General features: G+C 37.5%; 1 protein-coding gene across 7 annotated transcripts in view; it reads left to right on the forward strand.

The window, feature by feature from the left end:
• Nucleotides 1-15708, forward strand: part of SDCCAG8 (SHH signaling and ciliogenesis regulator SDCCAG8) — a 251048-nt gene that overhangs the window by 43509 nt on the left and 191831 nt on the right. For all 7 annotated transcript variants that reach the window (XM_058430700.1, XM_058430698.1, XM_058430701.1 and 4 more), the window contains 2 exons: nt 7571-7635; nt 10871-11059. In XM_058430700.1, the coding sequence (XP_058286683.1) occupies nt 7571-7635; nt 10871-11059 (254 nt within the window). The remainder of the gene's footprint in view (nt 1-7570; nt 7636-10870; nt 11060-15708) is intronic.

Raw genomic sequence — 15708 nt, forward strand, 5'->3', positions numbered from 1 at the left:
TATGTAATTATCACCACTTTATGCTTCCTCCTAGTTACTGCCCCTTCATGCCTTTAAAACTAATCATGATCCTGAATTTTCTGAAAAATACTCAAGTATGCATCATTAAACACTTTTGAGTTCTGTTTTTTCAATGTTATAAGTGGAATTGTATAGTATGTATTCTTTTGTATCTGGCTTCTTTTGTCCACCATTGTATTTGTTAGATTCATCCATGTTGTTGCACTGGCTGAAGTTTGTTCATTTTCTTTGGCGGGTCTGCTATATGAACATATGACTTTATCCATCCGCTGTCAAGGAACGTTTGTGTTGTTTCCAGCTGGCAGCTATTGTGAGTAGTGCTGCTATGAACATTCTTTCATCTGTTGGTGTGTATGACACAAATTTAGATTGCATATGTATGTTAGAATGGAATTTTTGGTGTCAGGATATGTCTGTGTTCAACTTGAGTAGGTAATGACAACCTTCCAAGGGGTTTTATCAGTTTACACTCCTACCAGTAGTACGTGAGTGATAGCTTTGCTCCATGTCCTTACCAACCATATAGTATTGTCAATTTTTCTGGTGAACTTATAGTGCTATCTTGTGATTTTCATTTGCATTTCCCTAACTACTAGTGTGATTGAGTATTGTTTCATACATTTATTGTCCATTTGACGCCTCTTTTGTGAGCTGCCTGTTCAGATATCCTTATTATTTTTATTAAGATATGTATCTGACATATTTATTTGGGGAGTTCTTTATATATTCTGGATGCAAGCCCTTTGTCAGTATATGTATTATAAATATATATTCCCACTCTGTGGCTTCGCTTGTAACTCTCTCGATAGCTTGCTTGCTTGCTTTGATGGCTAGAACATCAGTTTGTTTTCCTTAATTATGTAGTTGTTTTTTATGTCCTTTTAAAAAAGTTTTCTTCCAACCACAGTCATGAAGATATTCTTCTACATAGTCTTCTAGAAATTATAGTTTCACTTTTTTTTTTTTTTTTTTTTTTTAAGATGGAGTCTCACTCTGTCGCCCAGACTGGAGTTCAGTGGTGTGATCTCAGCTCATTGCAACCTCCACCTCCCTGGTTCAGGCAATTCCTCAGTCTCAACCTCCCGAGTAGCTGGGATTACAGTTGCATGCCACCATGCCCAGCTAATTTTTTTGTATTTTTAGTAGAGACGGAGTTTGACCATGTCGGCCAGGCGGGTCTCAAACTCCTGACCTCAGGCAATCCGCCCATTTCGGCCTCCCAAAGTGCTGAGATTACAGGTATGAGCCACCGCACCTGCCTTTTTTTTTTTTTTTTTTTTTTTTTTTTTTTTTTGAGACGGAGTTTCGCTCTTGTTGCCCAGGCTGGAGTGCAATGGCACAATCTCGGCTCACTGCAGCCGCCACCTCCTGGGTTCAAGTGATTCTCCTGCCTCAGCCTCCCATGTAGCTGGGATTACAGGCACATGCCACCACGCCCAGCTACCTTTGTATTTTTAGTAGAGACGGGCTTTCACTATGTTGGCCAGGCTGGTCTTGAACTCCTGACCTCAAGTGATCCACCCACCTCGGCCTCCCAAAGTGCTGGGATTACAGGTGCAAGCTACCGTGCGCAGCCTATGGTTTCACTTTTTGCATTTAGATCTACAACCTACCTGGAATTTATTTTTGTATATGGGGTCATAGTTTGTTCTTTTCCTATGTGTTTATACATCCAAGTGCCATTTCTTGGAAAGGTAGTCCTTTGCCTTTATGATAGTACCTTTCTCCTAAATAAGTTGTCCATATATATTTGGGTCTATTACTGGACTGTGATTTAGTTAATTGTGCTAATACTATACTGTCTTGATTGTTATAGCCTGAAATCTGGCAGACTAAGTCTTCCAACATTGTTCTTTATCCTTTGGCCTTTAGCGTTTCCAAATACAGTTCAGAATTGTGAAGTTCCAAAAGTCATTTTGGGATTTTCATTGAGATGGCTTTAAATTATAAATTATAGGTCATTTGAGAATCAACATTTTGTGATATTATCTAATCCTTGTAAACTGCATATCACTCCACTTATTTGAGTCATCTTTAATTTTTGTCAATAACCTTTCATAGTCTTCTGAGTAAAGGTTTCATACATCTTTCATTAGAATTATTCCTAACTTTTTATTTTTTATGCTATCATAAATGATACATATTTTCTAAATTTTTATTTTCTAACTCCTCATTGCTAGTATAGAGAAAAACACATGAGTTTTGTATTTTGATTGTCACTTTCTTTTGATTAGTGTTAGCATGGTATATCTTTTCCCTCCTTTTACTTTTAACCTATTTATGTCTTTATATTTGAAGTAGGTTTTTATAGAAAGCATATAGTTGGGTTTTGCTTTTTTATCCAATCTGACAATATTTGCTTTTTTTTTTTTTTTCCCGAGGTGGAGTTTCACTTTTGTTGCCCAGGCTGGAGTGCAATGGCATGATCTTGGCTCACTGCAACCTCTGCCTCCCAGGTTCAAGTGATTCTCCTGTCTCAGCCTCCCAATTAGCTGGGATTACAGGCACATGCCACCATGCTCAGCTAATTTTTGTATTTTTGGTAGAGACAGGGTTTCATCATATTGGTCAGGCTGGTCTCGAATTCCTAACCTCAGGTGATCCGCCTGCCTTGGCCTCCCACAGTGCTGAGATTACAGGCGTGAGCCACCGTGCCCGGCCACATTTGCTTTTTACTTTGGGTATCTAGACCACTGACATTTAATGTGATTATTTATACAACTCAGTTTAAATACACCATCTTGCTATTTGGCTTCTTCTTTACCCATCTCTTATTTGTTCCCCTTTACCTCTTTTTCTGTCTTCTTTGATTTAATTTTTTTTTTTTTTTTTGAGACAGAGTCTCACTCTGTTGCCCAGGCTGGAGTACAATGGTATGGTCTTGGCTCACTGCAACCTCCGCCTCCCAGGTAGCTGGGACTACAGGCACATGCCACCACACCCAGCTAATGTTTGTTTTTTTAGTAGAGATGGGGTTTCACTATGTTGGCCAGGCTGGTCTTGAACTCCTGACCTCGTGATCCGCCCGCCTCGGCCTGCCAAAGTGCTGGGATTGTAGGCATGAGCCACTGTGCCCAGCCATGAATTATTTTTATAATTCCCTTTTGCTTTTTTTTGTTGGTCTGAAAAAAATCTTTAGTACCAGTATTCACTTGATTGCTCGCTTCAGAAACCCAGGATTATTTTTAGTGTATTTTTCTCCCCTATATCTATTCTGTCATAAAATTCTGTCAGTTTTTCTCTTAAATATGTCTATACTAAATCCTTTCTTTTTAATTCCTACTGCTTGATTGCTTTTGTTCATGTGCTTATCTCTTACCTATGTATTTGTAATTACTGGTTTCCCTTTCTTCACACTTCAATTATGATTTAAGACTCAATTCTGATAAAAAGTTTTCAGTGGGCCTCCAGTGTTTCTTCTATAGGGAAAGTACAAGAGACGTGTACCAAATAAGAGTCTCGATATTTTTATTCTTCTTGTGGCCCACCTTTACCTTTACCATCTCCAACCACCTCTCCACCTCACATTTTACATTCTAGTGATACTGATCTACTTACTTTCCAAACATGGTTTGGACAGCCTCTGTGCCTTCTGCTCTACTGGAAATTATCCTTCAAATCTTAACATTTCCTCTGTGAGGCCTTCTTTACTTCTCTTTGGCTGAATTAGGAGTTCCTGCCTCTCTAAATTTTTCAGTTTCCATATACTTCACTAGAGCAATTTATGAACAGTTGACCCTTGAATAATATAGGTTTGTATTGTGTAGATTCACTTATATGTGTATTTTTTCAAGAAATGTATCAGAATTTGTTTTTGAGATTTGTAGCAATTTCAAAAAACTTGCAGATGAACCATGTAGCCTAGAAATATGAAAAAATTAAGAAAGGTATGTCATAAATGAATAAAATATATGTAGCTAATAGTCTATTTTATCATCTACTACCATAAGATATACAAAATCTATTATAAAAAGTTAAAATTTATCAAAACCTATATACACTATCACTTATAGACTGTACATGGAGTCATTCTCAGGAGGAATGCAAAAAAAACATAAAGATGCAGTATTAAATTATAACAGCATAAAGTTAAATGTAGTACATACTGTACTACTATAATAATTTCATAACCACCTCCTATTGCTATTGTGGTGAGTTCAAGTGTTTGAGTGTCTGCTTAAAACATCATGTGACACCAGTTAATCTCTGCATAAACAGTTTGTCTCTCCAGTAAATTGCATATCACAATAAAAAGTGATCTCTTGGTGGTTCTCGTGTAGTTTTCATCATGTTTAGTGCAATACTGTAAACCTTGAATAACACCATGAGGCCCATGCAAAGTGCCACTAGTGATGCTGGAAGTGCTCCCATGAAGCAAGGTCATGACATTACAGGAAAAAGTTACATTGCTTGTATGTTCTATAGATTGAAGTCTGCAGCTGTGGTTGCCCCATTTTGAGATAAATTAATCCAATATAAGGACCATTTTACAAAAAGAAAAGGAAATTTGTAAAGCCATCACTGCAGCCGTGCCAACATGCACAAAAACTTTGTACTTTTGCACAATGCCTTTTTATCTGTCATGGAAAACGCAGATTTTATGTGGGTACAGGATTTCTGTAAGAAAAGCATACCTTAGACTCTAATATAATTTGATAAAGAAGAAGTCATTTTATGACAACTTAAAACAAAAGGAAAGTAAAGGATATAAAGCTGGATAATTCAATGCCAGCAAAGGATGGTTTGATAATTTTAGAAAGAGATTTGGCTTTAACAATGTCAGGATAACAAGAGGAACAGCTTCTGTTGACCAAGAGGCAGCAGACAAGTTCCAAGATGCCATTACGAAAATTATTTAGGAGAGGCTGGGTGTGGTGGCTCACACTTGTAATTCCAGCACTTTGGGAGGCTGAGGTGGGCGGATCACCTGAGGTCAGGAGTTCAAGACCAGCTTGGCCAACATGGAGAAACCCTGTCCCTACTAAAAATACAAAAATTAGCTGGGCATGATGTCACGTGCTTGTAGTCCCAGCTATTCAGGAGGCTGAGGCACGAGAATCACTTGAACCCAGGAGGTGGAGGTTGCAGTGAGCCAAGATTGCACCAGTGCATTAGAGCTTCGGTGACTAGGTTTTTAATGCAGATGTAAGTGCTCTATTCTGGGGTAAAAAATCTCACAAAGGACATTTATTAGTAAGGAAGGGAAGTGAGCACCAGGATTTGATGCAGGAAGGGATAGGCTAACTCTACTGTTTTGTGCAAATGTACTCAGGTTTATGATCAGGACTGCCCTCATCTATAAAGCTCCTAACTCATGAGACTTGAAGGGAAAAGATAAACACCAACTGCTAGTCTTTTGGTTGTGCCACAAGAAGGCCTGGACAGTGAGAAACCTTTTTCTACACTGGTTTCGTTGATACTTTGTCCCTGAAGTTAGGAAGTACCTTGCCAGTAAGAGATTGCCTTTTAAAGTTTTTTGATATTGCACAATGGCTCTGTCTACCCAGAACCCCATGAGTTCAACACTAAAGGCATCAAAGTGGTCTCCTTGCCTGCAAACACAATGTCGCTAATTCAGCCTCAAGATCTAGGCGGTCATAAGGACCTTTAAGGCTTATTACACATGGGTACTCTGTGGAAAGGATTTTCAACGCAATGGAAGAGAACCCCAGTAGCAAGAACATCATGAAAGTGTGAGAGGATTACAGGATTGAAAATGCCATCATTGTTATAGAAAAAGCCATGAAAGTCATCAAACTGCATAACAGTGAATTCCTGCGGGAGAAAACTTTGTCCAAATGTGGTGCATGACTTTATAAGATTTACAACAGTCAGTCAAGGAAATCATGAAAGAGATTGTGGATGTGGTGGAAAAGGTTGGGAGTGGAGGGTTTCAAGATAGGGATCTTGGAGAAATTTGACAGCTAATAGATATCACACAAAGGAATTAACAGAAGATGACTTGATGGAGATGAGTGCTTCTGAACCAGTGTCAGAAAATGAGGAAGAAGACATAGAAGAAGCAGTGCCAGAAAACAAATTGACATGAGATAATGTGGCAGAAGGGTTCTGATTATTCAGGACTGCTTTTGACTTCTTTTATGACGTGGACCCTTCTATGATATAGGCACTGAAACTAAAGCAAATGGAAGAAGGATTGATATTCTATAGAAACATTTTTGGAGAAATTAAAGAGCATAACAGAGTGAGACAGAAATTACCACATTTCCATAAAGTTAACTAAGTTTGCCTGCCTCTCCTGCCTTGCCTCCTAACTCCTCCGTCTCTTCTGCCTCTGCCATCCCTGAGAAGACAAGATCAACCCCTCCTTTTCCCCCTCCAACTCAGCCTACTCAATGTGAAGATGGTAGGGTGAGGGCCTTTATGATGATCCACTTCCACTTAATGAGTAGAAAATACTATTTTCTTTTCCTTATGATTTTCCTAATAACATTATCTTTTCTCTAGATTGCTTTCTTGTAATAATACACTATATAATACATACAGCATACAAAATATGTGTTAATTGTTTATATTCTTGATAAGTCTTCTAGTCAATAGTAGGCTATTAGTAATTAAGTTTTGGAGGAGTCAAAAGTTATACATGGGGCCAGGCACAGTGGCTCATGCATGTAACCCCTTTGGGAAGGGGTTACACTTTGGGAAGCTGAGGTGGGCAGATCACTTGAGCCCAGGAGTTCGAGACCAGCCTAGCCAACGTGGTGAAACCCCCATCTCTACTAAAAATACAAAAATTAGCCGGGCGTGGTGACACACACCTGTAATCCCAGCTATCTGGGTGGCTGAGGCACAAGAATAGCTTGAATCCACCATGTGGAGGTTGCAGTGGGCTGAGATTGCGCCACTGCACTCCAGCTTTGGTGATAGAGTGAGACTCTGTCTCAAAAAAAAAAAAAAAAAAAGTTATACATGGATTTCCAACTGTACAGGGGTCAATGCCCCTAACCTCCATGTTATTTAAAGATCAACTGTAATTGAAATTCTTCATTTTTCTGTTCCTTTCCGGGATATTTTATAAGTTCCTTGCAGTTCAAGCCACCTTCATCTTAGATACACAATACATATTTGTTGAATGAAAGAATAACTGGATACCAACAGAGGCTTGTAGGAGTTAGTCTATCATCATGTGATTTAAAACTTTACTTTTGATCATTCATCTAGCACATATTTATTGTATGTCAAATATTCAACAGCCACAATGAAGGATTCTAATAAGATTTGATCTTTGCCCTAATGGACCTTATGGGTTACAACTGTTTTTCCCCAGAGTCACACTTTTAGGGATAAGACCTGATATATGCAATTTTGAAAGACAAAGAAAATCAATTTTATGACTCAGCAGTTCTTTGCAGGCATTCACACAATAAAAAGAAAATTTGAGGTGGACTAGGGAAAATATTTTCTAAGAAGACGTGTTTCCCCTACCTTGGGTAAAAAGAAAAAAATTGAGTTTAATATTAAAAATTAAAGTTTACTTATAAAACACAGGACATGGAGAAAAATGTACTTCTATTTTTCTTTTCTATAGGAGAAGCTAAAACTTATTTATGAGGAAAAGTGTGAAAATCAGGAATCCCAATTGAAGTTTTTGAGGTAAAGTGAAATCGTTCATTTATAGTCATACCAAAAGCATAAGGATCTTAAAATACATTTGAATGTTTGCTGACCTGCTAGTTCTAGTCATTATCAGACTTACTTGATGACATTTTATATACACTTGAAAAAATTTCCTCAGTTTATTAAAGGATAAAAGGGCCTAAAATTGAGTTCTTTTCCAAATCAGATTCCCATTTCTTCATCAGTTGTAAAATATTTGTGTTTTCTTGTAGAAATAAGAATCATGGCCGGGCGCGGTTGCTCACGCCTGTAATCCCAGCACTTTGGGAGGCTGAAGCGGGTGAATCACGAGGTCAAGAGATTGAGACCATCCTGGCCAACATGGTGAAACCCCGTTTCTACTAAAAATACAAAAATTAGCTGGGCATGGTGGCGTGTGCCGGTAGTCCCAGCTACTTGGGAGGCTGAGGCAGGAGAATCACTTGAACCTGGGAGGTGGGGGTTGCAGTGAGCTGAGACCACGCCACTGCACTCCAGCCTGGCGACAGAGTGAGACTCCATTTCAAAAAAGAAAAAAAAAAAAAGAAAAAGAAATAAGAATCACTAACTGCTCTTACAGAAATTATGATATTCAAGTAAAATAATGAAAATAAAGTGCTTTAGTTTTCAAATTATTAGTATTTTTTCTCTGTAGATAGTTTTCATCTAATTTTAAAATTGCATTGATAATATAATAGTTTGAGTATTTGTATACATGATGAATTTGAGTATATATGACGAATATTCATGTACTTTTTATAGAATCTATTTATTAGAGATCCCAGTAAGACCTATATATTATAGATTAACCATTAGTGATTTATGTATAATGAGTAGAAAAAGACAGCAGGAATTAATATTTTTGTTGTTAAAGATCATTTTTAAATAGTGGTAATGAAGTAATTTTAAATCAAATAAACTTTGAAATACTGTTTATAATTTTATTTTAATAAGTCCAATTTGAAATAAATTTTAAAATCTTCCAGGCCGTATCCTATCTAGAGACATAACTAGAGTAATACTAAGAGCCAGAATTCACCTGATTGTGGTGGCTCACGCATGTAATCCCAACACTTTGGGAAGCCAAGGCGGGTGGATCATTTGAGGTCAAGAGTTCGAGACCAGCCTGGCCAATATGGTGAAACCTTGTCTCTACTAAAAATATAAAAATTAGCTGGGTGTGGTGGCACACACCTGTAGTCCCAGCTACTCAGGAGGCTGAGGCAGAATCACTTGAACCCAGGAGGTGGAGGTTGCAGTGAGCCAAGATCATGCAACTGCACTCTAGCCTGGGTGACAGAGGGAGACTCCATCTCAAAAAAAAAAAAAAAAACAAAAAACAAAAAACAAAAAACAAAAACAGAGCTAGAACTCATAGCTTTCACTGTACATGCTCATTTATGTTTTAAATGTTCTTATGTTTTTCATCGATTACCCTGATTAGTTTTAGGATTTCTCTAGAGATTGTTACTTTTTTAAAAAGAAATGTAACATTTAAAAAATACTCTAATTTTTGCTTTCTTGCTTTTTGTCCTATTTTATTTTATTTTGATTTTTTTTACGACTTGATTCTTCAGTTTTTAAAGTGATGTATTTCTAGATCATTGTACTTAAGGGAATGTGACTTATTTTGTCTCATTCAGAATCCAGATATTTCATCTTTAATTACATTAAAATACCAACTTGTAATGAACCAGACTTTGTTCTGTGAATCCTTCTGTTTCTTCATTTTCTTTTACTATAAATTAAGATTATTTAAAGAGGCATTTTTATAAATAAACAAAATCAGTCTTCTTTTCAACTTTCTTTTTAACTTTCTCTTTTGCCATTTCTAGTAACCAAATCTGCTTGAGTGTTTTGAGTTTGGACCTGACCGAAATTAGTAATGGGGACCCTTTGACTTTGGAATGTGCTTCCCAAGTTCTTTTTATAAAGCCTTTGAAAGTCAGACATTCCCTACATGATATTGAAAAAGAAAACTTACCATGTTGGTGTTATTATTTTGTGGATAGGGTAGAAGCAGCTCCTCTTTTTTCCCTCAACTTTGGAATGCCATTAGATTAACTTTTTTTTTTAACCCTTAGATTGCCTGTGGGTCTTTTTTGCCTCTCCTGGGTTGCTTGAAAGCTCCCAAAATCTCAACAGTTGTCTGACAGCCAGGCTGTTGGCTTCTCCTCTGTGACAGTGAGCCAGTTAAGGTGGCCATAGCCCCTAAGCATGGAGACTGTGACAATGACAACAGAGAGTAGACAGAGATAAAGTTTCTGCCTTCAGTAGTCTCATTTTTCAGCTAGAAAGTTGTTTAAAAAAAAAAAAGTACAAAAGAACCATCTAGGCAAGGAAGCTCAGTTGCCAAGTTGACTTTAGCGCAGCTTTACTGGGATAAGGTAGGAAAATACAACCCATGTACCAAGTCATTTAATCCTTAAAAAGTCACCTTGGAGAAAACCCTCATCCAGAGGTGAGATGATAAAGTAAAAACAAACAAAAACCTCACCCACACCCACACTTACACCACCCCCACCCCCACCATTCCCCAGCCCTTTCTTTAGCACCCTGTATGTTTCCAGCTAATAGCTACTACCCCCGAAATCTTATGACTGGCAAGTTCTATGTAACTTCCTTCTGTAACTTACTGTCTTTTGAAACAGATCTTTGTAGAAGTTTGTTGTTAGATAATTATCTATCTAACAGAATGTTTTCCTCCTAAAGAAAAATGGGCAGTAATAAACTAGTCAAGGATAAAAATCCATGTTTTTTTATGTGAACTTTTAAGATACTCTAAAAATTTTAAGAGATTAATGCTTGAAATAGGGTATTTTCCTCACCTCAAGTATGTTGTCTTATATTACCCCACCCCTTTTTTAAGAAAAATGATTTGGGATTTATATTTGGAGTTTTATTTTTGTTTTGTGGTTAATACAACATTAATGGAGGTTGGATCCTGGGACAAGAGAGCCAGTATCAGGCAGGTTCTAATCTAGATTAAAATCTTACAAGAACCTAAGCTAAGTATGTAATTTATTCAAGTCTCATCATATTCAACATGTCAATTAGGATCACCACACCAAAGTTTCAGGGTCATGCTAAAAATTAATAAGGTATTGGATGTAAACTAAAGCATAAAGTGAACGCCCATAGACGATAGTAGTAGTTAACATTATGATCATTCATTTTAAAGTCATGTAATTTTACCTGGCCATTTTCTAGAATTGTTTCCCCCTCTTTTTAGGAATGACTTAGCTGAATATCAGAAAACTTGTGAAGACCTTAAAGAGCAACTAAAGCATAAAGAATTTCTTCTGGCTGCTAATACTGGTAACCGTGTTGGTGGTCTTTGCTTGAAATGTGCTCAGCACGAAGCTGTTCTTTCCCAAGCCCATACTAACGTTCACATGCAGACCATCGAAAGACTGGTTAAGTAAGTATGCTTCTACGCATGGAGACTTTGGCAATATGGAAAATTCTGCCTTTAAAGGGGCATTGTGTTCTTTTAGACCTATGCTAAGTCACATGTGATTATTGTTAATCTTCAAATACAATGGATTTTAAAAGGTTCCTTCATTGTAGCTCCCTTGAAGACAAATGGGTAGGTTCTGCCATGTCACCATGTCACTTTGAACAGAAACCATGCCACTTTGAACAGATAATAGTATCTCTTGGTTTCAGTCCATCTTCAAGTGAGAGAATTGAACTAGACAGTTCTTTACAATTCTGTCCAGTTCTATGAATCTATGATTACAAATCTAATACTATTCTTAACAAAACTGAGTGTAATAGAAATTCCTTTGGTTTTGCCATATCTTGGATTTTTCTGCTGTACTTCAGGTAGAATGAGTTATTACCACATCTTCATCATGTGTCTGTTGTAAGGAATATTATAAGGACCCACTGTATCCCACTATTGATACTTGAGGGTTAACTGAGAACAAGTTACAGATGACCTTTTGTGTTGTCCAAGTTTTCATCTAAGCTGAGTGAAACAATTCTCTCTGTACATCTGTTTTGTTCTGTTTTCACTATTCCAGAGGAGGCCTTTTCCTGTGAAAATTTTATTCAGTGGAAATTGAGAATTATTATGTAATATAGAACCCAGTGGCAGTTTATAGTGTATATTCTTCCATGCCCCCTACTTTTCTCTGTGCTCAATGTCACCTCTCTCTATCTGCTGTGCTCACTTAAATAACCCCAGATCACTTCCTTTTAGAAGAAGTCTCTCACCAGCTCTGCCCCATTTTGTCCTCAACTGACTTAGGTTCCTTTCTTCTGTGGTCATTAAGGTCAGACTGATTTTGCTCCATGTCTTGACCTTCAACAAATTCCTCTTCTTCTCTAAGCCTGGCATCTTCTGTTGTTTGGAGGAATAATACCTGCTTCTTGAGATTTAAGACCTTTTTGGGATTTTACTAAGGCAGGTTAGCCTGTGACCAGAAGTACTGCTTTTGAAACTGACTGCTTGGGTTCATATTCTGGTTCTACTGCCAACTTACCATGGAACCTTGCAAAAGTTACTTAACCTTTTTGTGCCTCAATTTTCTCATTTTTAAAATGGTGACATAAGTACCTAACTCATAGAGTTACCTTGAGGGGTCACTAGAGAAAACCTGTGTAGTGCTGAAAACCCTTCCTGACATATAGTAAATGCTCAATAAATATTAAAACCATTCTGTACCTTCCATACTCCCAAGAATGATCAATATGTCTTGTAGCTGTGGTTTCCACACATGGCCAACCCACTCAGGTGGGGGGTGGGTTGCTGTTGTTTTTGAGTTGGGGTCTCACTCCGTTGCCAGGGCTGGAATGTAATGGCACGATCATAGCTCACTGCAACTTTGAACTTTCGTGCTCAAGTGATCCTCCTGCCTCGGCCTCCTGAGTAACTGCAGACATGTGCTGCCACACCCAGCTAATTAAAGAATTTTTTTTTGGTAGAGATGGGGCCTCACTATGTTGCCCAGGCTGTTCTTGAACTCCTGGCTTCAAGTGATCCTCCCAGCTCAGCTTCCCAAAGTATTGGGATTATAGGCATAAGCCACCACACCTGACCTAACCTACTGATTGTTATATGAACATAGAATTTCCAGTGTGGACTGACTGGTAGTTTTTTTTGTTTGTTTGTTTTGTTTTTGTTTTTTGAGACGGAGTCTCTCTCTGTTGCCAGGCTGGAGTGCAGTGGTGCAATCTCAGCTCTCTGCAACCTCCACTTCTCGGGTTCAAGTGATTTTCCTGCCTCAGCCTCCCGAGTAGCTGAGACTGTAGGTGCCCACCACCATACCTGGCTAATTTTTGTATTTTTAGTAAAGACGGGATTTCACCATGTTGGCCAGGATGGTCTCGATCTCTTTACTTTATGATCCACCTGCCTCAGCCTCCCAAAGTGCTGGAATTACAGGTGTGAGCCACCACGCCTGGCCCGATTGGTAGTTTTTATGATCTATACTGCTTGGTTCTGTTTTTGTTAAGTATTTTAAGTATTCAATATGTTGTTAATTTATTCATATATACTCAGTATAACTATTAAATATGTATTAGCTATTTTCAGATACAACTAACAAATGTAGTAAACATTTATTATATGTCAAGGACTGTGCTAGGCAATTTAAGAACATAATTTTTAAAAATCTTAAAGCATTCATGAAGTAGATATTATTACCCCTGTTTTATAGCTAGGGAAATTGGGGTTCAGAGAAGTTAAAAATTTGCCTGTTTATATTTGAAAAACAAGAACAGAACTGTACCTTACAAAAATAAATTCTTGGTAGTTTAAAGGTTCAGATATAATTCAGACTATAAAAGCATTAGAAATAAATATTAAAAATATCTTATAGTTGTGGGTTATGGTCCTAAGGATGATGTGAAAAGTGGAAGTCATAAGGGAAAAAAAGATACATTTGTTTGTATTAAAAAATAAATTCCCTTACAATAAAACATTACATATTCAGTTAAAAGGCTGAGAGAAAATATTTGCACTATACATGACAAAAGACCAATAGAATAAATTTCCTTTGACAAACAAAAAGGACAAGGTGCCTAGTAGCAAAGTAGGTAAGGAATAGAAATCAGTGAGCAATAAAAGAGGAAGATGTCAGCATATGAGAATGTATTTATTCTATTAGTATTTGAGGAAATACAATCAAAAAATAAAAGAACAACCCATCAGACTGACAAAATAGAACAAGATTGATAATTTCAAGAGTTGGTGAGGTCATGAGTACACAGGTATTTTCACACTCTGCTGGTGGGTTCATAAATTGGTGGAAATACTTTGGAAGTAAATTAGTACTGTCCATTCATATTCAAATTGTGCATTTCACTTTTCAAAATCTACCCTCAAGAAAAAAACTCAAGTACATGCATAATGGGGTATGTATAGGGAATGCTTTTTGCAGCATTGTTTATAATTATATGAACAACCTAAATATCATTCAAAGGAGAGTAACTAAACATGGTTTAGATAAACTATGACATTTTGTGCATAGTATGAAAAATGGAAGTAGTTCTATGTGTATTAATGTTGGACCATCTCCAAAATATATTGTTGCAAGAAAACAGAACAAAATGGCTAAAGATACATCTAGTATGAGACCTTTTGTATTTTTTAAGTCCACATACAACCATACTACACTTTTCCGCTTCGAGGTTCATAGATATGCACAGAAAAATATTTGAAAGAGTAAACACCAAATATTTAACAGAGATTACCACTAGAGAGGTGGACAAAGGCAACGAAATTGAAAGGGTGTCAAATAGGCCTTTAACAATATTGGTAACTAATTTTGCAAGGAGAATATAGTTTAAAAATTAATTTTAGAAAGAAGAAAGCATATTAAAAGTTGCACATAAAAAGAGGCAGAGTTTAAAACTAGGTAGTCTAGCAAAACTAGTAAGCGCGGCACAGTGGCTCGCGCCTGTAATCCCGGCACTTCGGGAGCCTGATGCAGGAGGATAAGTTGAGGCCAGGAGTTTGAGATCAGTCTGGGCAACATAGGGAAACCCTGTCTCTACAAAAACTTTAAAAATTAAAAAAAAAACTCAGCCAACAAATAACAGGTTATTATGTTGCCTTTTATATTATCCTTCTAGATTATGAAAAAATATTTTTAAAGGAAGCTATAATGTTTCGGTTGCTTCCAAGCCTGGCAGTCATTCAGAAATTAAGATTCTTGATCAGTTATGTATTCCTTTGTCTCTATCCTAAATTTGAGCTCTTAGCCTCTTAAAGTAAATGTCAACCTACTTAGTTCAATTTTCTGCCTTGTCAGCATATCATTGTCTCATGTTCTGCATTAATGACAGAAAGGATATTAAACCTATTAACACTGAATGGTTTCTGCTTTTATTGTCAATGAATTCTTTTTCTGTATCATTCTCTTGGCCTAACTTACTAATGCAGAGTGCTGAATATTGAGTGCTATGCTAACTTTGAAGAGTGTCCAGCACCTTTTGGGTTTGGATTTCTAGTTTTACGTATAGTTAGAAGCCTGACCCCTCCATAAGCTGTTTTCATATTACCTGAATGACTTTAACATGGAATGTTTAAAAATGATACCTTAAATATGATAAATCAAAAGTTTCCTTGTAAATGTGGTATTGTGATAGCAGCTTTCAGCTCCTTTGTTTCATCCTTTAGTGTTTACTATTTTGAATATATATTCATGACACAAGAATGGCTTGATGGCCGGGCATGGTGGCTCACACCTGTAATCCCAGCACTTTGGGAGGCTGAGGCAGGTGGATCACTTGAGATCAGGAGTTCAAGACCAGCCTGGCCAACATGGTGAAACCCCATCTCTACTAAAAATACAAAAATAGCTGGATGTGGTGGTACACGCCTGTAATCCCAGTTACCTGGGAGGCTGAGGCAGGAGAATTGCCTGAACCCGGGAGGCGGAGGTTGCAGTGAGCCAAGATTGCGCCACTGCGCTCCAGCCTGGCCAACAGAGGAAGACCCTGTCTCCAAAAGAAAAAAAAAAAAAAAAAGGAATGGCTTGTATAGTTGACAAGGAGGGGATCAGGCATGACTTGGAGACCAGGCCACCCATATGTTTCTGGTGGTTTCTTAGGACTCAA

The sequence above is a fragment of the Hylobates moloch genome, unplaced genomic scaffold (genome assembly GCF_009828535.3).
Source record: "Hylobates moloch isolate HMO894 unplaced genomic scaffold, HMol_V3 SCAFFOLD_18, whole genome shotgun sequence".
Taxonomy (NCBI): domain Eukaryota; kingdom Metazoa; phylum Chordata; class Mammalia; order Primates; family Hylobatidae; genus Hylobates; species Hylobates moloch.